At 41.5% G+C, this 25,027-nt stretch overlaps 1 protein-coding gene across 2 annotated transcripts in view; it reads right to left on the minus strand.

Moving 5' to 3' along the window:
• The window catches only part of DERL1 (derlin 1), a 29,060-nt gene extending 4,033 nt beyond the window's left edge, over positions 1 to 25,027 (minus strand). Inside the window, exons 1-7 of one of the 2 annotated variants that reach the window (XM_077847105.1) lie at positions 24,601 to 25,027; positions 13,713 to 13,824; positions 7,238 to 7,302; positions 6,168 to 6,194; positions 5,509 to 5,604; positions 3,884 to 3,936; positions 1,869 to 1,979 (exon numbers count right to left, since the gene is read on the minus strand). In XM_077847105.1, coding sequence (XP_077703231.1) covers positions 1,869 to 1,979; positions 3,884 to 3,936; positions 5,509 to 5,604; positions 6,168 to 6,194; positions 7,238 to 7,302; positions 13,713 to 13,824; positions 24,601 to 24,753 — 617 coding nt within the window. In that variant the 5' untranslated portion in view covers positions 24,754 to 25,027. Of the gene's footprint in view, positions 1 to 1,868; positions 1,980 to 3,883; positions 3,937 to 5,508; positions 5,605 to 6,167; positions 6,195 to 7,237; positions 7,303 to 13,712; positions 13,825 to 24,304; positions 24,325 to 24,600 lie in introns of those variants that run through there. The other variant, XM_077847106.1, reaches the window with a different exon arrangement.

The following is a 25,027-nucleotide window of genomic DNA, read 5'->3' on the forward strand; positions in this document are numbered from 1 at the left end:
AACTCCCATCTTCCCTTTTAAACAAATACAGCTTTGTCTTTAAATCAAAATGTATTTGCAACTTCTGATTTCTCAATATCCTTGATGTTCCGGTACAATAATATTCCTCCAAAGTGTGTAATAAAGTAGAACACTTAAAAAGGTCTGTCTTGCTGTAAGACAATATGGAAGCCATCTCCACTGCTTAAATGGATAGTGAAATTAAATGCAAGTAATTAGTACAAAAAGACACCCAATTATACATAATCAACAAAAATTTATGGTAATTTCAAAGCAGTTACTGCTTTTGCAAGGAGCTACATTTTATCATCTGATCTTTATGCAAAATTCAACAGAAGGGCTTTTCCGCCAACAGAGAATGCTCAAATGGAAGGCAGGCTCCAGTGTGCCCTTGATTTTGCCGCTAGAATCTCGGATACTTTATTTCCTGCAATTGAGAAATATCTACAAGCCGGGAAGTCAAAATATGGCCATTTAAAGCAAAAGAACTGCTGGCTACCCACCAAAGGACCAAGTTTTTTCTTTTTTTTAATTGATGCATCTGCCATCTGACTTGATAAACCTAGATCAAAAATCCAAACCTGCTGTTATCGTGTCCTTTGATAATTAGAAAGCAGATTGGTCATTTGTTTTCTTAGCCTGAAGGCAACTCAAGGCTCAGAAGACAAACAAGTTTCTTTCTCTGCTCTTAAAAAAGAGAGAAAGTACAACAATAGTGTACTTCTCTGTTTGTATGTTATATTTCACAGAAGAAGGCTTTCAAAAACCTACCACTAACTGACAAAGGGGGCGGGGGGGGGGTGAAGGGGCCTACTCAAGTTTTACTGCTCTCACTGACCCCTCCAGAAGAATGACAAACCGCAAAACATTAAAATGAGCAAGATGTGAAAGGGTGTTTTTTTTTAAAGCTTTTCAATGCAAGCTATGACTGCATATCCCCGACTGGAGATTAGGCGTGATTGTCAGGCAGGCTGTGACACCCAGATGGTGATTTCACTGGTCCCTTCTTCAACTGCCTTTTGCTTCACTGACAGAATGGCCACACTACTTACATGCTTAAGTGTGTCAGCATCTCTTCTGGTTTGTAAAATCCCACTCCAGCCCTAACTTTAAGAACAAGACTAAGAGCTCGTATTTACTGGACACCCATGGCTGTACGGCCAACAGCATACCTTTCCACCTGCAGCCGTGGGAGACAGGGCTTCCCCTGGATTTACAATTTGCAAGTTGGAGCTCCGAGGTGTTATTAATTCCCCTAATTATCAAAACTGGTAGACGGGAATGGCATTCCAACCCAAGTCTGTCACAGGCCCTCAGCCCCCTCACCTGAATAAACCCTAAAACCAAAGAAGGAACCAGTACGTACTCCCGGGGTGCTTGGACTATCCAACCCTGGGTTTCTCACTTTCACTTTAAAAAGTCCTACAAATTTTCTGTTCTACAGCATCTAATAGAAAAAGGGTTGAAACTGCTAACCAAGGAGTTAACTTAGCCCCTTTGCCTCTTCTCTGGCCAAACCTTGTGGAAAACTGATACTCCGAGAGACGGTAGCCTTGTGCTGTGACTGTGCCCGGCCCCCTACGCACTGCTGTCCACGCTGGACCGTGTGCCTTGCCCCGTGCCCCGCAGAGCTACGGTGTCCCCTGGGAAGCCTGACATGAGTCAGCAGCCCCTGGCTGCAAGGGCTCCACAGAGACAACCAAACTGTGGCTCTGAGCCCTGGCTTCCTGTAACTGGGTGACCGGGGCAGTTTGTTGGCTCACAGTTCTCTGTCCACCAAAAGAGGTAAATGCTATATCTCATGGAGTTTTGATGAGGACGCCTAAAACATGAGCAAATGGCTATTCAATGAGCAAAAACACACTTACAGAAACTGAGGTGTGGAGAGAAAATTCCTTCCTCCCAAGTCCATCGGGTATCTGAACATTAGGAAGAAGTAAAGATGTCCAACAAGATTTCCAATTAGCTCATTGATTACCCTGCAAACAAAGAGCCAGGTGAGTTTGAAGGCATTCAAGCAGTCAGGTGAGATGTAGCCAGTTTTAACTAGAAGCCCAGGGAAGAGAGTCTGGCAACCCACTGCTGGTCCCTGGGAGCCTATGACAGCTCCACAATGAGCCCTTTTGTGGTCTGTATGGTGAATGCATTCGGAGGGAAGGGAAATTCAGTCCTGCTGGAGTCTGTGCTCTACAAGACCAGCTGCCCTGACATCTCTGTCAAGCCCCATCTCATCCTCAAAATATTGTTTTTGCTACTTCCTGCCTCCAGAGTTGGAAGCTGCAAAGCAAGCTTCTGCTGTTTCAGTCATAAATACTGTATTTGCAAACCATGGGCAAATCAAAAGGCTAGCAAGAGAGAAGCAGGGGAATATGGAAAGGTACAGGGGGAAGAGTGAACGCCTGTTCCCCCATTCCTAGAGCCACAGCACTTCTCCCTCACATCTTTGAATATAAGACATCACAGAGATCACTTGGCATAGCTGACCTTCACCTTGTAATCCTAAAATAAACATTGACCTTCAGTTTTCCCATGGCTTACATACAGGCCACTTCAAGGTTTTATAGATCCACTCCTACTATCACATATCCTTCTGTCTTCTCCTGCCACGTGATTCCTGTCAGGGACAAATCAACAGCCACAAGTACTCCCAGACTCTGCCCATCCGGGTGGCAGGGCAGCTTTACCATGCTCAGAACTTGCTACGCTCTAAAGAGAGTCTGTTTGCTGACTCATTCATTTCTATCAATATCCGACAGGCATTAGGACCATACAGAGCAGAAATGTCAGACATGTTAAGGCCCCAGTACTATTAAAATCTGTTAAAACATTTAAGATATTTTGTAGTACAAGTAGGAGTTCACAGAACAGTTGCATCTTGATATCTTCCTTTTACAATTCTGACTGGATGCTTTAAAGGTCTTCCTCTCAGCTCCAATTCCAGACTAAAAATCTGAGGCTATTTGGCTAAAACTTCTGTACTATCAAACCACTTACAAAACTACTTCCCATCTGAGAATCTGCACTTCAATGACTGGTGAGCAGCTTTCAAGGCATCCTGGAAATGCCTCAAGTATAAAAAAAAACAAAGGGATGCCTGGATGGCTCATTGGTTGAGCAACTGCCTTCCGCCCAGAGCATAATCCTGGAATTCCAGGATCAAGTCCCACATCAGGCTCCCTGCGGGGAGGGAAGCCTGCTTCTCTGTCTACCTGTGTCTCTGCCTCTCTCTGTGTGTCTCTCATGAATGAATAAATTTTTTAAAAATCTTAAAAAAAAAAAAAAAGAATAAAAAACATAGTAATTTTATGTATAATTCTTAGAGTCGTCAGCTCAGACACAAATTAAATTAGTTCTTTGTTTACTCAGTCTGGACAATGAATTCAGAAATATTTATTCAAAAACATGTACATGGAAATGTACTGTGCCTAATGATGAGCTAACAAAATAACAATCATTCAATGCTAAATGCACTTAAAGCCCTACAATTTAATCAATTAAATCAGAATGAAATTATAGTTGATTCTTGAACACAGATCTGAATTTTGTGGATCCACTTATATGTGGGGTTTTTTTGGAGAAATATAGTACAGTTCTAACGCATTAATTGACTGCTTGTGCCATAAGCAAGGCTTTGGTCAATGGGAGACTATTAGCAATTAAGTTTTGGAAGAGTTAAAGAATATACACAAATTTCCAACGATGCAGGAGGTTGATGCTCCTAGCCCCCATTGTTCAAGGGTCAACTTTATTTCATAAGTATAAGGTTCCAATGCATCAATGTTGAACAACTTTCAAATTTTATAAAGATAAGAGAAGGGAGATAAAGAATAATGGAAGTCTTCTAGGGATTTGTTTCCAATTAAGTAAATCTAGTATCACTTACGAGCCTCCGATGATATAGTTGAATCCAAGGATAACCCAAGGTAAGTAACAGGCCTAGGAAAAAATATACACAAACATGAATAACCACACCTAAAAAGGATACAGTTGCTAGGGGGCTGGAATGGGTAAAGATATACTGACAAGAGCTTTATATAAATCCCTTGGAAAGTCACTGCGGTAATTTCTCAGACCAGTCTAGCATTATTGTACTTGAAACTTCCTATCTCAAATTATACAGGGGGCGCCTGAGTGGCTTGGTTGGTTAAGCACCTGACCTTTGGTTTTGGCTCAGGTCATGATCTCAGGGTCATGGGATTGAGCCCTGTGCACTCAGCAGGGAGTCTGCTTGAGATTCTCTCTTGCCTTCTGCCCCTCCCCGGACTTGCATGCTCGAGCTATATCTAGCTAAAATAAATACATTTTTAAAAAATAAAATTATACTTATTCATATATTAGTAACTAGAGAGACAGAGTACTTTGCCCATGGTTCAGATACAACACATGCCCCTCTGGGTGAATATTAACAAAGATCTTCACAAAGGAGATGGGTGTCCTATGGATGCTGGTGAAAACATGACCCTGAAAAGAACCACTTTAAGACTCTAACTGGCAAAACTGCTACCCATGAACTAAAATATCCCATCTTTTTAGGTTCTTCTTTTACATATTTCACAAAATTACTTTGAATTTTTATCTCATTACACACGGATACCTTGAACAAATACTCTCCCCAGTGACAAAGCTCTTCAGTTGAGGCTCTGGCCAGACCAAGATTCAGCACGTTATACCAAGAGCTAAGGGAGCTGCAAGGAACTTCACAAACTAGTAAAGAAAGGGTTGCATATAAATAACTTGGAGACCGAATGTGGTTAAGTACCATAAGAGAAAGAGAACATCTTACAGAGCCCAGAGGCGAGACAAATTCTAGACAGGAGACCTGGAAGTATGTTCAGTCCCTACTCAAATGAAGAACAGGTAGGATTTACAAGAGGAAGAGAATAAAAAAGATGCTACCAGTGGAAAACTGTGAGAGAAGGCACTAAGGGAAGTGTTTGGTGACAAAAATAATCTCTCTTAGCTAAAGTGTAAAATACATTAACAGGGAATAGTAAGAATAGACTTTAAAAGAGAGTGCTCCCCAGGAGTATCTTTCCTTTTTCTTCTTTTTTTTTTTCTTTTTAAAGATTTTATCTTTATTTATTCATGAGAGAGACACAAAGAGAGAGGCAGAGACACAGGCAGAGGGAGAAGCAGGCTCCCTGCGGGAAGCCTGATGCAGGACTGGATCCCATGACCCCAAGATCACGCCCTGAGCCAAAGGCAGCCACTCAACCACTGAGCCACCCAGATGCCCCTCCTCCTTCCTCCTCTCTATCACGTACAGACATGAGACCACTTAGGGACACAAGCCTGAGGGGCCTGAAGCACAGAGGGAGTGAGAAGTAACAGCAAAGGATTCCAGGTTGGCTGCAGACAGGCAGGGCACTGAGCAGGGGAGAGGGGGCTTGCCTATGGTACGCTGCTCTGCAGTGACCTCTTCCGGATGAGTCAGAAAGTGCATCTCTGAGCTGAGGGGATTTTGCAAAGACAAATGAAAAGGAAAATTTTCCAACTACATGAAAGTACCTTAAACCGCGTTCCAAACCAAAACGATACAATCATGTCTCTGTTCAGTTGGGCCCAGACATAAAGTACTGACATGATCAGAGGAATCATCAGCAACTGCAAAAGAAGTCAACATGTAAAGACAAGGCTCCAGAGGCACTTCAAACAGGCTCAGCGTGAATCTACCTTTTTTTTAACCTCTCCCCTACAAATTCTCACATGGCTATTCAAAACCAAAAAGAAATTCAATCATCAGAATTACAAACTGTGTTAATCAATTGGACAATGCACATTACAAAATCCTGGAATAAAATACAATTATTTTAGACATATTCAGAAATCTCAGGATCAAACTTGGTTATTTGAAAAAAAGCAGGCAGTAAAACTCTACCTAATGTATATTCTCAATTTAAAAAAAGTACGTATCCATATAATGCATAGAAAATACTGGAGAACCATCACTGTCCATACACAAACATTGTGAAGAAGCCCGAAATGAGCAAGGAAAATAACAGTTTAGATAATTCATGTAAGACTTTCAATATAAAAGTTATAATTCTGGTAATTTCAAAATGCCACATAGTTAGCCACAGAGTTAATGCAATGTAAGCTTCTCTCAAAGGCCATTCATTATAAATCTGAAACCTATAAAAGGGCAAACAGTTTCAAGGGACACTTACCTGCATATCCATTGCTAAGCCAGTAATCTTGGTTTATAAAGTTAAAGATAAGATACAAAAAAAACATTGTGCACCTAGTATCAGTTAATTTCATTCCTGTGTCCTGAAAGAAAACACTTTTCTGTAGTTCAGGTTGTCTAGAACATCCCAAACACAAAGGTACCTAATCATCTTCATTATGAATACTCTCTTATACTATTATGATGACAAGGAAATGTGACAAATGAACTGCTTTGGCATATGACTCAGATGGCCCCCTTGCGTCCTCTCTGCCTTGCCCTGTGTTTCAGCATCTCATCTTCAAATGGAAGACAGAGATACCTGTGCCCTGAAACAAATAATGATTCTACTCACATCCAGGGCTCCACAGCATGGTTGAGGTTCCAAAACATTTTTTTTCTTCCCTTGAAAGAGGGGAAAGGGCAATCAAAGTGCCACATGTCCTGGCTCTTGGCCAAGTTTCAATGGAAGCTAAGCCCCAAAGCAATGTTAAGTTCACCAACTGGGTGCAGACTGAGCCATCAGGCCCCTTCTGCTGCTCTCACCATCTGTACAGGTCCGCAGCTGGAAGGCTGCTGGCAGCTGTAGCTGTGACACAGCAGAGACGAGCTGGGTCCTTTCCCAGAGCTGGGGACTTATGGGGGAACTGAATTACTGGGTAAGCCCCCGAAACAAGGACTGCAACAAAGTCAGGAAAGGATGCTGCTTGTAAATTCATTTTCTGAGAAGGAGCACAGATTCCAAAAGCTGTCTCATGGCATGGAATCTCTTTGTGCTGCAGTCAAACAAGCTGTCACACATGAGAACGCAGAGAACCAGGAACAAGAACAGGGACGGCAATAAAATTCAACCAAATGTGGGAAACCTCACAACAGCAAGAGGACGCATCACTCAAGGGCTATGTGATTTACGACAGCTTCAAAAACGAACTTTAATTATTCCTAATTATTAACTGTAGTAAACAAAGATGCAAATAGTATAATTTGAACTGTTGTATAAAACACGGTCTACTTCCCCAAACCTGAAAATAATAGTTTATTTCTGGCCCCAAATAACAGACTAAAGGATACCACGATGCAAATCCAGTTAAAGAGGAGCATGAATAAATAGTCTGCCGGCCTCCCATCAAAAGCTCCTAGAAACAAAAACAAGCCAAATGTCATGGTTCAGAATTTCAGAACAAAGTGACTTCTATGTAGAGAAATACTTCAAAAAGTTATAGAGAAAGCCAAAATGAGAATATCTTTAAATTTCTCCTCTCAAGCAAAAGAAAAGTAAATTTTTAAAAATATCTAAAACGATGCCCTTGGAGCATGCAACCCTTGATCTTGGGGTTGTGGGCTTGAGCCCCATGTTAGGTTTTGAGAATACTTAAAATAAAAATCTTTAAAAACAAATTTAAAAAATAGGGATCCCTGGGTGGCTCAGTGGTTTAAGTGTCTGCCTTCAGCTCAGGTCATGGTCCCAGGTCTGGCATCGAGCCCCAAGTCAGGTTCTCTGTTCATCAGGAAGCTTTCTTCTTCTCCCTCTCCCTCTGTCTGCTGCGCTACCCCCCCTCCCCGCCCCGCCCCGCTGCTTGCACTCGCTGTCTCTCTGTGTCAAATAACTAAGTAAAACCTTAAAAATAAATAAATAAAACCACTTCCTCAACAAAGCCCTGAGCTACAGCCAACTGAGTAATGCTAATCTGTGTTCTCCTAGCTGAATTCCAGTAAGGATCATGCTCCCCAACTACCACAGGCTGAAGGACTCCTGTGGAGGAATCTGTTCCAAAACTCCTGAGATTACACCTCCTGAAGACATCACAACCAGTCGGGCTCTTTCCTGGCTCTCCCCATGACTTGATGACACATCCGTGATCACTGGGGCAATCCTTTCCCTCTCCACTGGACCATAAGCTCTGATAGGGAGGGAAACACATCTGCTTTGCCCACCACTGTGTCTCCTCCAGCATGACTCTGTTGGGAAGTTCTTACAGTTGTTGTTGCTGTTGTTGTTAATAGATTCACACACACACACAAACCACTTAGTCTGACACTGTCTTTCTGAGAAGATTCAATCTCCTTCCAGCTTACATTCTAGCAAGGGAAAATGATGCTGGAAAAAGGGAAGAGGAAGGGCAAAGCCAAACCTTCCCATAGCCTCTGACTCTTTACCTTTACACTCCATCTGAGAGGTAGAAAAGAAAGACCCCCTTTCTACAGAGAGTTACATGACCAAAGTCACATGGCTTGTTAGAAGGTGAACTCTACTAGTCCAGTGCCCTTGCTACTACATCATATACCAGACTCTGTCTTATATCTGGACAGAATAATCAACATTGGTCTGGCTCTCCTTTCTAAGGGAGATTCCTCATGCATTCAATTGGAAGACCAGTGAAGAGGCAGAAATAAGAAACAAATGACTGGAAGGGTCACTCTAGCTCATACGTAGTCAACTAAAAAAAATCCTAACAAGTATCAGAAAGTCAGGGGAAAATATCTATCTAAAAGAAAAAAAAACAAGTGGGGCGCTTGAGTGGCTCAGTTGGTTAGGCATCTGTCTTTGATTCAGGTCATCATCTTGGGGTCTGAAAATGGAGCCCCGCATTTGGCTCTCTGCTCATCAGGGAGTCTGCATCTCCTCCCACTGGCCCTCCCCCAACTCTTGCTCGCTCTCTCTCTCAAATAAATAAAAAATCTTGGGACACCTGGGTAGCTCAGTAGTTGAGCGTCTGCATTCGGCTCAGGGCGTGATCCCAGGGTCTGGAATGGAGTCCCACATTGGGCTCCTTGTGGGGAGCCTGCTTCTCCCTCTGCCTATGTCTCTCCCTCTTTCTCTGTGTCGCTCATGAATAAATAAATAAAACCTTTAAGAAAAAATAAAATAAAAATCTTAAAAAAAAGAAAAAAAAAAACAAGTTTGCAGCAGAAGTCTCTCGTTCTTTCCCCCATTTCTCCCCTGATATCTCAGAGGCACACTTTAGCCCCAGTGTTAAGGATGCTTAATGGTAGGGGATCTATCTCTATGGATGAATCAGAGCTGAAATTCTGACAACACTTCTGAGTTTTAGTAATAGTTGTGCTTCTTTTGATTTGGTTTCGGCTTTATGATTTCTGTTTTTTTTTTTAATTTAATTTTTAAGGGGGCTCCATACCCAAGGTGGAGCTTAAATTCATGAACCCAAGATCAAGAATAGCATGTTCGACCGACTGAACCAGCCAGGTGTCCCACTGGCATCTTGATTTCCAAGGATTATTCGGATTGACTAGTTTAACTATTGTCATCACATGAACTATAGTAGTCTATTATATGACAAGTTTGCAACTGGGAATTTACAAATTAACAGGTCTCAACCTGCAATCTTCCAGTTTAAATCAGAAACCTTATAAATAAACCAACACTGCTGTATACTTGAGTCAGGCAGGAAAATATGTAGGTGTCAAGTGTGTTGTCAGGATGTTATTGTGAGGCTGTACGGTGGAGAGAAGGCTGGGAGTCCACGAACCCAGGTTCCAGTCCTAGCTGTGTTACCTTGAACAGGTTTGTGACCTACGGGACCTGTCACCACCTCTCCAGACCATTGTTTTCTTGTCTGTGAAATCTTATATTAAAAGGACAGGTCTCAAAAGTTCCTCCCAATATAAATGTTGAGAGGAGCATCATTCATAACAGTGACAAATGAAAACAAGTCAAATGTCCATCAACTGATGGATGGAAAAACAAAATGTAGCAATTCCATACAATAGAGCTTTATTTGGCAATACACAGGAATAATGTACTGCTACATGGAAGAACCTTGGCAACACTATGCTAAGTCACATATTGTATGATTCTGTCTCTAAGAAATGTCCAGAATAGGCAAATCCAAAAAGGCAAAAGTAGATCAGTGGTTGCCTAAAAGTTTAAGGGGAGGGCGGGGTTGAATTGAAATGGGGAGTGGCTATTAAAGGGTACAGAGTTTCTTTTCATGGTGATAAAATACTCTAAAATTAATTGTGGTAATGACTGCACAACTCTATGAATACTCACTAAATCGTACACTCTAAATGGGGGGAGCTGTACCGTATTTGAATTACGTATCAATAAAACTTTAAAAAATGCCTCTCAACTCTAGAACTTCAAAATGCTCTGTGACTACATAGTATGGACTGGGGGAAACTTTTAAGAATTAGAGTAGACAAAAGAGATCAAAGGGCTAATAACCCTACAGATTGATCTGAAGTGTTATTCAGGTATCACAAATTAGTTTAATTACTTGACTATAGGGGATCCCTGGGTGGCGCAGCGGTTTAGCGCCTGCCTTTGGCTCAGGGCATGATCCTGGAGACCCTGGATCGAATCCCACATCGGGCTCCCGGTGCATGGAGCCTGCTTCTCCCTCTGCCTGTGTCTCTGCCTCTCTCTCTCTCTCTCTCTCTCTCTGTGTGTGTGTGTGACTATCATAAATAAATAAAAATTAAAAAAAAAATAATTACTTGACTATATAGTAGGGATGGGTAAGTGGGTTCCAGGACATCAAGCAACCAAGAGAAAACAATTTACAAATAAAATATGGCCGCAGAATTATTGTAACTTACATTTCATAACAGTATTATGATTATTTTTTAAGTCCTTGTGTTTCAGAAGTGAATATTAAAATATTTACGGATGAAATGACATCATGTCTGGCATTTGCTTCAATTAATCAGGGGCAGAGGGACAGACACGAATAGAAATCAAGTAAGACCAGCGATGAGATCATTATTAAAGGTGAGCAGTAGTTAGGGGTGCCTGGTTGGCTCAGTTGGTGGAGCAAGCGACTCTTGATCTCAGGGTCATGGGTTCAAGCCCCATGTTGGGTGTAGAGATTACTTAAATTCATTTTTTTTAAAGGTGAACAATAGTTAAAAGAGGGTTCATATAGACATGTAGACACAGACTACAACATGGATAGACCTTAAAAACATTCTACTAAGTGAAAGAAGCCAGTCACATAGGGACTCAGAAAATGTCCCAAATAGTGAGATCCATATGTACAGAAAGTAGCTTGGTGTGTGCCAGAAGCTTGGAAAAACAGGATGGGGGAGGGAGAGTAATGCTTTCAATTTTGAGGGGGTGATGAAGAAATCTTGAATTAGTTAGTGGTGGATGCATAACACTGCAAATAGACTGAAGACCACAGAACTGGGGCACTTGGGTGGCTCAGTCAGTTAAGCATCTGCCTTCAGCTCAAATCATGATCCTGGTGCCCTGGGATCAATAGAGCCCCAAGTCAGGCTCCTTGCTTAGTGGGGATTCTTCTCCCTCTGCCTCTGTTCCTCCCTCCACTCACGCTCGTGCTCTCTCAAAAATAAAATTACTCTTTTTTAAAGATTTTATTTATCTAATCATGAGAGACACAGAGAGGCAGAGACATACGTAGAGGGAGAAGCAGGCTCCCTGCGGGGAGCCCAATATGGGACTCCATCCCAGGACCCCAGGATCATGCCCTGAGCCGAAGGCAGATGCTCAACCACTGAGCCCAACCAGGTACCCCAAATAAAATCTTAAAATAAAAAAATAATAATAATAAAAAGACCACAGCACCCTACACTTTAAAATGGTTAAAACTATTGGGGCACCAAATAAAATCTTTTAAAAAATAAATAAATAAAATGGTTAAAACAATCCATTTTTTTTGCTTTTTTTTTCTTTTTTGTGTTTTTTTTTTATTGGAGTTTGGCCAACATATAGTATAACACCCAGTGCTCATCCCGTCAAGTGCCCCACTCAGTGCCTGTCACCCAGTCACCCCATCCCCCCACCCACCTCCCCTTCTACTACCCCTTGCTCGCACCTTTCTGATTTCTTTCTTCTTCTTTTTTTTAATAGCGCTTAATGCAGGAAGGAGGCTTACTGACCATTTGGTACAGGAACCCAATTACATCTTAGGAGAGTTTGTTTTTTTGTTTTTTGTTTTTTTTTAATTAATTTTTTTTTTTTTTTTTTGGAGTTCAATTTGCCAACATATAGCATAACACCCAGTGCTCATCCCATCAAGTGCCTCCCTCAGTGCCCATCACTCAGTCACCCCCACCCCCCGCCCACCTCCCTTTCCACCACCCCTTGTTCATTTCCCAGAATTACAAGTCTCTCATGTTCTGTCTCCCTTTCTGGTATTTCCCACTCATTTTTTCTCCTTTCCCCTTTATTCCCTTCCACTATTTTTTTTATATTCCCCAAATGAATGAGACCATATAATAAAACAATTTTATGTTATGTAAATTTTATCTCAATAAAAAGGAAAACAAAGGTGCATTAACCTTTCTCACTACTTTTGTGTATGTCTGAAATTTTTCCATAACCAAATGTTTAAAAACTGGTCATGATCATCCATACTTAAGAGTTTACTATTGATATAGAAACAAAATTACTCCAATAGCTTAATCCTCAATGAAATTATATCAGAGGGGCAGAATTTGAAGCCAGTTGGCATCATTATCAGCAAAAGGAGAGAGAAAAAAAAATCATGTGTTCTGGGGGCTTTAAGGACCAAACCCCTGATGCGATGGTGAGAGTCCTCACCTGCTGGTCAGTTTTAGCTCAGCCCTAGCCCCTTTACCTGTCTGAATAAGGGGATAGGCTAGGTCCCTTCCAGTGCTAACAGTTGATAACCTGACACTTTGTATTAATACAATGATTTTCTTTGTAAAAAGAACCTCATACAAATGCCAATTTAGGGAAAAATCACATTTGACACCAAGTGCCCATCCTTCTACTTTTCCCTGCAGTTACAAGATTCACAATTCTCAAACTGACTTAGATTTTTTTTTTTTTTTTCAAACTGACTTAGATTTAAGGGTGGTTCAGAATTCTCTGTCCTGAGCTAACAGCTAGCAGGTTTATAGTCTCTGGAATCAGCCAACCTTTTCAAAATCATTTAGGCTTAACAAAATTATGTTTACATTTTGACACAGCAGTATCAACTTATTGCTTCTCCATGTAAGCAACTCGGAACAGCATATAAGGTATTTGCACAAAGGAAGTAACAATTGACAAAACTTTTAAGAAAAGGTTTTTGTAAAAAAGCTTATCCATAACATCATAGAGGTAGTCATATCTGATAAACCTGTGTATTATTAAATCCCAGTTATATATCTTACAGGTGAGTGATCTGATCACAGATAATAAGGCTTTCATAGCATAAAAAAATGTTTTTCAACTCCAATCTGGGAGATGTATACACTTCGGCCCATTTGCGCATTAAAGAACAAAAAATGCCACATGACAGAAATGAGATACCAAATTTCAAGGAGAGGCACACAGCTCAGCCCTTAGGGACAAAGTGTGGACAAGACATGTAAAGCTCTGGTCTTCTATTTTTTCACCTATAAAATGGTGACGCTGTTACTTCATGATAATGCTGTGAGGATTAAAAATCAAATAATCTAAGTACCTGGGACAGTCCTGGCACCAGTACTATTAACTAAGCATTTATTATCATTAGGCCATTTCCTATGCTAACTGCCCTCAAAATTCTTCCAATACATAAACATGAACCAGTAAGTTAGACAGAAACAAATCTTAAAACTATGGAAAACATACCTGTTTCAAGTCGTGTAGAATACTGATATAAGAAATATAAATTGACCAAATAAAGAAATCCAGTTCCTGGACCCACAGGGAAATAAAAGGTGGCAGTGATTGGCCTCCAAACCTGTCCAGATTAAAAGAGACACAGTAGTTAAGTTTCTCTAAACCTGGTTAATTGCTTTGTTTTGTTTTGTTTTTTTTTTTGAACTAAAACAACATTCACCTTTGCAAAATATTCTCCTCTGTGATGAAAGCTACCAAAGGGACACCACTAAGATAACTCAAGAAAACTGAAGAAAAGCTCTTATCAGCTACAATCATATTAATTTGCGAATTGATGGAATAACATATTGTAATATAAGCAATAAATATTTCTAACCAAGTTGAAAAAATCAATACTACAGAAATATATGATTAGTCTTTACTGGGATAAGGCATAGAGTTAAGCCTGTCAAAACTGAATTATAAAGACAATTTCAAAAAAGACAGTATTATCACTATGTAGGAAAAAGAAAATACTGGGATGACAAATCTTGCCAAAAAATGTCATAATTTAGAGGTAGAAGTAAAATAGAAATTTTTGTATTCAAATCTCTGTGCCATTTAGGCAATATGGACATATGACTTCACAATATTAACTCCCTCCCCCCACAAAAAAAAAATTATAGAAAGGTCTACAGATTGAAATAAGCCTCCCTCCTGACCCTCATTGCCTAATTCCCTTCAGCAACAACGATCAGTTTGTTGTATTTCTTTCAACAAATATAATATTATATGTTACTATCGTACATCCTTTTTCATCCTACCACACACTGACAGTTCTTTACCTTGTTTCATTCATTTGAGGAAAAATTTTTGCTGGCTTTACAGTATTCCTTTTATGTGAGTGCCCAAAATTCATTTAAACTGTTACAATGCCACAATGAATATTCTTAAATATCCTCTTTATACATGTACATGTAGGATAAAACCCTGCGAGTTAATCTGCTAATAGACCTTTATGTTTAATTTTGGTAGATACTGTCAAATGCCTACAAAAATATTTAACCGACTTCTACTTTCTCCTAAATGTAGATTAGTACCTATCCTCTCTCCACGCCCTCACCATTTAGTGTATTCTCTATTTACCAATTATGTTTTTAAGACTTTAGCATTTCCTTTCTTCATTTTTCTGCTAGATTTGCATTTCTTTATATATATCATGGAAATTCCCCTTTCTCATTGTTGCAAATATTTTCTGGTCTATCATTAAATCTATGCTTTTCCGGTATTCTTGTCATATTGTGACATGTAGAAGTATTCATTAAATGGCGGCAAGTGTATCTATCATGTATCATGCTTACAAGCTACTTCTCCACTCTAAGAATATGAAAGTGTTCACAGTTTTATCGTAGCACATTCCCCGATCATCTTCATCTTGGAGTGAGGAGGAGATGGTCACTCAGCCTTCTCAATCCCATTTACAGAGTAACCCATGCCTTTTTTTTTTTTTTTAAGATTTTATTTATTTATTCATGAGAGACAGAGAGACACAGGCAGAGAGAGAAGCAGGCTCCATGTGGGGAGCCCGATGTGGGACTCGATCCTGGGATCCCAGGACCACACCCCAGGCCAAAGGCAGACGCCCAACCACTGAGCCACCCAGGCATCACATCCCATACTTTCTCCATTGATTTGAAAACTACTTTCATCAGATATTTATTTCCTTTTATATTAAGGTCTCTTATTATATTAAAGTGCTATCTTGTTTGGAATTGAATTCCTATACCAACATCAAACTGTTCTACTTTCTAGTTTTATAATATGTTACAGTATCTGGTAAAGTTACACAATTAAATAACCCCGCTCCCATTTTTCTTCCACAGCTGTCTTGATTTTCTTGGCTGGTCTCAATATTTTATTTTCCTAAAAGAACTAGAACCGGCATCTTTATTATATCAATGTGATACAATTCCCAACCAGGAAGAAGTCTTTCATAGCTTTTGTTAAGTTTTGTATTGAGCTATGCTTTCTAGCCCTTTTTATAACCAACCACCAAAGCTGAATTATCTTCTTGTTTGTAATATTAGCTGAGTTACCTTATTGTCTGTATATCGGAAAACTGAGTCTCTAGGGCTTTCCAAGTACACAACTCCATCTGTTTTAATCCATTCTTGTCTAATTCACTGGCTAGTGCCCCCAGAACAATGTTTAAAAATAGTGGTTAAAGTAGATGACCTTCCCAAACCTTGGGAAATACCAGTATAATGCTGGCTTTGGCCTTACTACATAAGCGTGAAAGACACGGCCCCTCCATCAAAGACTTCTCAAGAGTGCATTATCCAAAGAAGCAAGAGTGATCACAAGAGGGGAAATTTGGTCTTAGAAAAAACAAAGTCCAAAAGAACTGCAAGAGCACAATAAATAAACAGGTATTGCTGACAATTTGGGTGTGGCGGGAATGGAGGACATTAGTTGTGAGACCTGGCCAGACACAGAGCTGCCAAGTTACATTCTCCAAGTATAAGAATGTAACTCTCACAGCTCAAGAAAATGCACTTTATAAAATAATACCCCAAAGAGTGACTTTCCAAGAACCTTATATTAAACCAGTAAAACAAAGTAGCATTTTGATTTATTCATACCTTTATCATAGACAGTAAAGTTTAACAGAAAGAACACTGGAAATGATTTAAGAAGACCTAGATGGTAAGTCCTGGGTTAGGAGCTAACACTCCTATCCATCTGTAAAAGGGGAATGATCTACTAATACTTGCCTATTTTGATGAGTGGTTAAGAAGAAAAAAAAGTGTACTCTTCTGCTCATTTACATGCAGTGACCCAGGAAATAGGTTTTATTATTAAAGAAACAGAATGAGAAAAGGTTAAATAATAGTAAGTGGTGGAGCTAGAATTTTAACCCAGACAGCTTGACTCCAGAGTTTATGACACAAAACCCTGGTTTTTACAATGTTGTTCACAAGTGGTATCATTATTATGAGCTATAATTACAATTAGTAAACATTTTAAGTACTTACTATACTTGTATAAGCCTGATTCTCTCTTATGAAAAGCACTGGGAACAAAGACCAGCAGCAAGCAAGCCTTGGCCTTGGCCCTTCAGTAGCCCTGCGGCCTTGGAAAACTCTAGACTTTGGAGCTGGTGTCTTCATCTACCCAATAACACCTACCCTATGACTCCATCTTCCTTATCTCCAGATTTTACCTTTTACTTTGTAAAAGGTAGGAATTAAAAAAGTGGATTAAAAAGGTGGTTTGTAAAAAAAAGAAAAAAAAATTGTGTGGGTGTATGATTATTACAATCTTTCAGGAGACATGCTCTGACATGGTTTTTACAAATTCCCATTTTAAACTACCTCCATAGTCCCATAAGTTACTCAGGGCTTGATTTTGGAAAAGAAACCCTGTTTTTCTCCGACTGTATTTTTTACACATACTGACGCCATGACACTATTTTTAGCTACTGTGTGCACCTGTGCTTTGGAAATCAGTGTCTGTCAAAATATCTCACTTCTTTTCCTCCGTTCATTAAGCTTACCCTTGAGTTATACTTGGCTTTCAGTGATCTAAGAGACTTAATATTATTTTTGTATTACTTTAAAATTATAACTTAAAAACACCAGGAGAGAGCTTATCTCTTCAGAAAAACACAAGGCAATATACTTCTGAAGTCCTCACTGAAGATGCCCAGCTAAATCCCCTCCTTTACGGATATAAAATAGGATAAGAAAATGGTTTTATTTTCAGGGCTGGGAGAGGTTGGAAGCATGTTTTACAACCCTAGAAAGTCTTCACGGGTCCTATAATGGGCAGCCAGGCGCGGTGCCAAGAGTGCAGAACCCGCAGGCAGAAGAGGGGAGGGGAGCAGCTCATTTTCACCCCACCCCAGCACCCCATAATCACCCCAGCTTTTTCATGACGAAAGCTGGGCCCTCATGAGAGTTGAGGCAATCTGCCCAAAGCTCCTCACTTAAAATCTAGCAGCCCACATATTCACCAGCATAGAAGGTCTTCAAAAAGGGAGAAGACATTGATTGCCCTTTGGTTACTAGTCCCAACAACTCCTGTTGGGAGAGCGTACTGTAGCCATCCTTGATTTGTAAATCTCCCACACAGTCTGCTAATGAAATCATTCCAAATGCTACCCAGAGCCTCAAGCAGGGTTTTCAAAGTACCAAAAACAAAGATTTTTCCTGAAATAGTATGGACTGGTTAATTTGGAGTTAAGAAACTCTACTACACAGGCCATCAAACAAGAAAGAAAGGGAGTACCCATGTACCAAATGCTGATGTTAGCTAAGTTGTGGGCTTTTGTTTTTGTTTTTGTTTTTGTTTTTTTGACATCCTAGGTAAGGCAAGAAAAAACAAATAAAAGGCACTCAATTTCAATTGTGGACTTTAAAAGAGCTATGAGAAGCCATTCATTCTACTCCTAGATATGTACGCAACAGAAACACATACCTATGTTCACCAATACATGTACTGGAATGTTCACAGCACTATTCATTATGGCCCAGACTGGAAACTATCCAAAAGGCCCATTACCAGTAGAATGGGTAAACAGATTGTGGTCTAGTCACACGATGGAACAATATGAGGAACAGCAATCTATAACCATGTGCAACAATATGAGTGACTCAAATGCACTATTAAAAAAAAAAGACCAAACACAAAAGAATATATACTCTAAGATTTCATTTATAGAAAGTTTTTTTAAAATGGCAAAAATAATCTATGATAGGGCGCCTGGGTGGCTCAGTTGGTTAAGCATCTGCCTTTGGCTCAGGTCATGATATCAGGATGCTGGGATCAAGACCCATGTTGCGGTGGGCGGGGGGTGGGGGTGGGGGTGGGAGTCCTGCTCAGCAGAGTCTGCTTCTCCCTCTTCTCTGCTCTTCCCCCTGCTTGTGCTCTCTCTCTCCCAAATAATTAAAATCTTAAAAAAAAAAAAAAAAAACTATGATGCTAAAAGGCAAGATAGTAGTTACCCTTGGAGGGGGTAGTTACCAGAAGGGAGCTGTAGGAAGGTTTTGTGGGGGTACTGGTAATTTTCTGTTTCTTTATCTGGGTGCTGGTTACATATTGGTATTCAGTTTTTAAAAATTCAACAAGCTATAGATATATAATACATACACTTTACTGCCTGTATACTTAAAAAAAAAAAACAAAGCTATGATCTAATGGACCTTATCTACAGACAACAACACAACTGTCTGAAGTGAACAGGACTGTTAAGGAAAGATTTTAAAGCTGTATGTAATACTAGCCACGAAAGCTCTAACCCAAACCTTGAGGCTACTTCCATGCTCAGCCTATAAACCAAGTTCATCTCCCTTCTGATTATGTGTGTAATAGGTCTCTCTTCCCCAATACTCTTTTTTTTCTTCTTAACTTTATCGGTTTTTTATTCAATTAATTAACATATACTGTAGTATTAATTTCAGGGGTAGAGTCAGTGATTCATCAATCTTACAGAGCACCTAGTGCTCATTACATCCTGTGCCCTCCTGAAGGATCACAAACGTAGTGATCCAAAGTGGCACTTGAACCCTAAGGTTTATAGTAGCAATGTCCACAGTAGCCAAACTATGCAAAGAGCCCAGATGTAAGTGCACAGATGGATGGATAAAGATGTGGTGTGGTGTATGTAAATATATATATACATATAAAATGGAATATTACCCAGCTATCCCCAATGGAATATTACCCAGCTATCCCCAATACACTCTTAAATCAATCTGCTAGGATTGCTGTCATTGGGTTATAGGTGATATAACAGAAGCAAAAGTTTGGCAAATAAAACCACAAGGCCCAAATCACAGATTTGGCTGGTGCCATCTCTTATGACTCCTAAAAACAAATCAGCGAAATTGAGAGTTCATCTCTTCTCACCTAAAGGCAGGATCCTTTTAAGAGGGCTAAATAAGCAATAATAATCCAGCAGTTACATTTCAATCTCAGTTACAGATTAAAATTAGAATCCTCATGCCCACAGAGAAAAGGCAGGAATGGCAGAAATTATTACTGGCTAGTAAATAAAAATGGACACTATTTTTGATAAGATTATTTACCAGACTACTTACTGGGCACTTCACATTTTTCTTTGAAATTTTCATAACAGAGGCATGGAGTAGAGAACATACCTCCTCAGTTTGAGGACACTCATTTTTGTGTTTCTAAAATTAGGATGTGGCTTACAATCAATATCCTCATTTAATGGAATATCTACTCTTCCGTCCCTCAAGCTGATGGAGCATCTTAATATCAATGGAGTTTAGATCAGGGTTCATATGGTATTTTATTTTTTTAAGATTTTATTCATCCACTCATGAGAGAGACAGAGAAGAGGCAGAATGAGAAGCAGGCTTCCCCGCAATGAGCTTGATGTGGGACTCAATCCCAGGGCCCTGAGGTCATGACCAGAGCCAAAGGCAGCAGCTCAACCACTTGGCCACACAGGTGCCTCCATATGGTATTAAATCATCCCTACTCTTAGGTAACAATCTTGAGCCTCAGAAAGGATAAGTAATTTGCCTAAGGGCACAGCACTAGTAAGAGGCTGAGCCAGGCCTGGAGAACTGTGACTCAACTACTTGAAATCCTATGGTCTATTTTAAGAGAAAGGAGATAACTGGCTTGGAAGAAATCACCCTCAAGAATGTTTGCTAAACACTGAACTGTGTATTTTGGTAGATACTATGCGAAGGAGTTGAACGAGACAGCTCAGAACTATCTTTGACTCACTGAAGTAGAAACCAAACTGCAGCTGTCTACAAACTGCAGTGATACTTGTCTCAGGATGCCTGTGGGAGCGGAATGAGCTCGCATGGAAGTACAATACACATGTAAGGGGGCGAGCTTATTCTGTCCAAAGAAATTGGCAGCCCGGGGAGACAAAATCTCAGAAATCACCAGGGCTGCAGGAAATCACCACCTCTCTCCTAGTGAATCAAGGACCCATACAGAGACATGCAATCATTATGAACAAGTAGATAGATGAGTGTTAAATGTGAGGGGCTAGGAATTCTGGACAACAATGTGGGGAGTCTTAACACTCCTATCCAAACTAAGAAAATAACACTTTAAACTTTGCCGTTCCAAACCAACAAGCTACTCAGATGAGACCTAAAGATAAGGAGAAGTGACTTTCATCACTTCCAACATGAATCCACAATTCTAAACCAATCATCCCCAATTTTTTTTAAGCTGTTCAAGATTCAGCTTCCAAGGAAAAGAGGAGCCTCTAGCAGAAACCACATCACACTGTTTGTTACACATCTGCCTCTCAGACGCACTTTTTCCTTCAACTGCTTCGTTTGCAAATGAGTTCCTCCAGGTGGGTCTGAAAGCTAAATTTGTCCAGAATGGGTAGCAGCCAGAGGAGCAGAAAGAAGATACAGACATTAGCCTTTTCACATCTGGACAATCAGTGCATTGCCTTGCTGCCAGAAGCTTCTCCCTGGTCTCAGGACAAGCCCTGACAAAACGATGCAAGGAAGATGGGAAAAGCATGGGAGCTGGGACACGAATGATGATTCTAATAAGTCACCTGTCAATATTTACCTGTAATCTATTAGAGAGCCTTTCTTATTTTACTCGTCTGACTACACAAGTGAGCAGGGTTTTGCAAGGAGGGTCAAAGAGCCAGTTTTGACCAGATTCTTCTTACAAAAGGATTTACAACCACTGCTCCTCATGTACACACATTACCCAACGTGCCACTGACCGGGCACAAAGTGCACAACATTCACTAGGTCACCAATAATTACCAACGCAAATAAACAGAAAACACTGTACAATTCTGGCTGCAGGCCCAAATCACATTCTAACATCCACCTGCCTACTTCCGCATTTGGATGCCTAAGAAGCATCTCTATCAACGTGGCCAAAAGAGAACTCTTAATCCACATCCTCCCCCACCCCCAAATGGAAGCCTTCCTAAGCATTTCCCATCTTGGTAAAGGGCTCCACCATCCACTGTGGAAACAGAGACATCTCTGAGTGCTGCTGCCTTCAGCCACTCCCCCATTCGCAGCAACCTTGCCCACTCAACTCCCAAATCCATCCACTTCTATCTTCACAGCCACCCTGGCCCAAAACGTCATCTCTCTTGCCTTCTAATGCAATTCTATCCCTCTCCCCCAGTGCATGGACCAAGTCCATCCCACAGAGCGGTCAAAGCAATCCTCTCAATCCTCTGTTTAAAAAGCTCCAAAGGGATCCCTGGGTGGCGCAGCGGTTTAGCGCCTGCCTTTGGCCCAGAGCGCGATCCTGGAGACCTGGGATCGAATCCCACATCGGGCTCCCGGTGCATGGAGCCTGCTTCTCCCTCTGCCTATGTCTCTGCCCCCCTCTCTCTCTCTGTGTGACTATCATAAATAAATAAAAATAAATAAAAATAAATAAACTTAAAAAAAAAAAGAAAAAAGAAAAAAAAGCTCCAAAGCCTTTCTGGCATCTTCAAAATAAAGTTCAAACCACAAAGCCCTGTATGATCCAGGCCCAGGCTACATTTCTATCTTTGCTTTACCGTACTCACCCCTCGTTACCTCTGTCCTCATCTACCAATCCTCATCCCTGTAGCTGACTCTGTACTATCCAGTCTCCTTCTGTTTCTAGGGCCTGCCTCTCAGCCTTCCACTGACTATTTTTTCCTCTTGGAGGGTTGTCCCAGAGCCAGAGCTTCCCAAAGCTGGCTCCTGGGCATTCAGATTTCAGCTCAGATATCTCCTCTGAAGGCTTTCTGGAACACTCTGTCAAATGTTAAGTCACTCTCTATCACATGCCTCTCTCTCATTTTCTTCATGGGAGCTGGGACTTTCTGCCCTATTCACTATTGTGGTTCCAGTGGCCAGCGCTAGTAAGTGCCAATTATTTCCATGCATTCAACCAACATGAAAGCACCTGCTACGTGCCAGGCACTATTCTAGGTAACAAAGACGGTGGTAAACAAGTCAGGGATCTGGCTCTCATGGAGTCTTATTTTCTGAAGGGATGCCGAATAACAAATGCCAACAGGTGATACGTAGCAAGAAAAATTAAGGATAAGGGAGATGGAGTAAAGGACAGGTACTCTTTTCTGTAGGGCTAAAGCGTTGCCAATAAGGCGGCACTAGGGAAGAGATGTGAAGAAGGGAAGTAATCATGGTTATCTTCCTCCAAAAGAGAAACAATAGGCACTAATGACCTGAGGGGAGAAAGTTAGCTGCTAGCGGAACAAGAATTCCACTGTGGAGTCTTCTGTGCAAAGGTGGACGGTGGTAGGAGATAAAGTCAGAGCGACAGTAAGAACTGAAAGGACTTGGATTTTAACCATCTGAGTTGCGGAGATGCTGGATGGTTCAGGGCAGAGGACTGACAGACTTGATTTATGTTTTAAAAGGATTACTCTAGGGGCTGCCCCGGTGGCTCAGCGGTTTAGCGCCGCCTTCAGCCCAGGGTCTGATCCAGGAGACCCGGGATCGAGTTCTACCTTGGGCTCCCTGCATGGAGCCTGCTTCTCCCTCGGCCTGTGTCTCTGCCTCTTTCTCTCTCCTCTCTGTGTATTCTCATGAATGAATGAATAAAATCTTTTAAAAATTAATAAAAGGATTACTCTAGCTTCTAGAGAAAAAAACCTAGCTGAAATGATAATGGCTTGCAACGGAGAATGAAAAGGGACCTGTACTCTGGATATATGTCTAGGGTAGAGCAAAAAATTAGCTGGCAAATGAGAGAAATGTGAGAGAAAGAGAAGTTGAAGATGATTCTACGACTACCAGTTTGAGCTCCTGTAATAGTGGAATCGCTATATACTTCTAGGGGGCAAAGGAAAAAGGGTATCCGGCTTGGGACATTTTAAATTTGAGGGGCCTATTAGTCATCTGAGTGATAATTCCAAACTGACAGCTGGAAATCAGGAGATAGATCCAGACAGAAAATATGTTTATTTGTATTCGAGAGTCTTCGGTTTATAGAAAGTATTTAATGCCATGGAACTAAATGAGATCACCTACAGCTGGGGACAGTGTAGAGAAAAGAAAAGGTCCTATCCCTGATCCCTGAGGGACGTCACAGCGTGTAAAGGTTAGTAAGATGAGGAACCCGCAAAACAGAGGAAGAAACAGTAAAGAGGGGGAGGACAAAACAGTGTTATCCACACTCCGATTAATGTGCACAAATTAATGTCAGGTCTTAGTATCTGATTAAAGACCTAAATCACACAATCCAGTGAAGATCATCTCTGGGAAAGTAATACTCTTGCCTGAAATACTCTGGACAGTTTCCTTCATGCTTAAACAAATAACTAGGACTTCTATTTATGGACCAATTTACTCTTTACTCAGTCCTTCACACATTCAACTACTACTTGCCAGATACCAGGTGGCGACTGGGTGAAACGCAGATAAACAACTCACTCTTTGCATCTGACCTCAAACCACTCCCAACAACAACAACACCAACAACAAACTCCATTAACAGAAGAAGAATTCGGCCTATGAGTAAGTTGACAACCACATGGCACCCACGTGGGTGGCAGACAGAGGTCAGAGGGCACCTGCTCCAGGTGGACCAAAGCTGCTAATCACTGGCGTCCAAAAGATGAACAGCTATCACAGAATTACCTTCCCACTGCCTCCTTCTCTGAATGCAAAGGGCAGGGAGCGTAAAGTTAGAAGGGCGAAATCAGTCCCCCTTCTCACCAGGCCAAACCCACTTGTCCAGCCATCCTGGCCCCCAGCTCCAGACCTCTTCGCCTCCACCCCGCCCCCAGACCACAGGACCCCGCCCTAAACCGCTGGAGCCGTCGCACTACAAATCCCACCAGGCACCGCGCGCCCGCAACATGCCAGTCTACGCTCCGCCGCCGCGGGGCCTCCTGGGACCTGCAGTCTCCACTCCCCTCGTCGCTGGTCAGTACCTGGAAGCGATAGAGGAAGGCTTCGGGCCAGAGGAAGAAGTAGGCCGGGCTGATGAGACCGAGTTTGCCGACCAAGGGCACCGCGACAGTGGCGGCGAACCAATAGCGCGTGATGGCCGGGATGCTCCTGAACCAGTCCCCGATGTCCGACATCTTCGCCTTTTAAGTGGCCAGGGTGCGCACAGCCGCCCGACTCCCCGTACTCGGCCCCTCACGACAGGGCCCGCTCCGCGAGTGGAAGGTGTCGAGGCGGAAGCCGCCCAAGCCGCGGCTAAGAAGGCGGAGAAGGGCGGACGTGGCGCCACCGAATTCGGACGAGCGAGGGAGCGTTCGAAGGCGAAACTTCCCCTTCCGGCGGCTGTAGAAGACGTTGACCAGAAGTCCCGCCGCTTAAAGGGCAAGCGCAGATTTTCACCGCGGGGCCGAA

This window comes from Canis aureus, chromosome 14, assembly GCF_053574225.1.
Source record: "Canis aureus isolate CA01 chromosome 14, VMU_Caureus_v.1.0, whole genome shotgun sequence".
Lineage (NCBI taxonomy): Eukaryota > Metazoa > Chordata > Mammalia > Carnivora > Canidae > Canis > Canis aureus.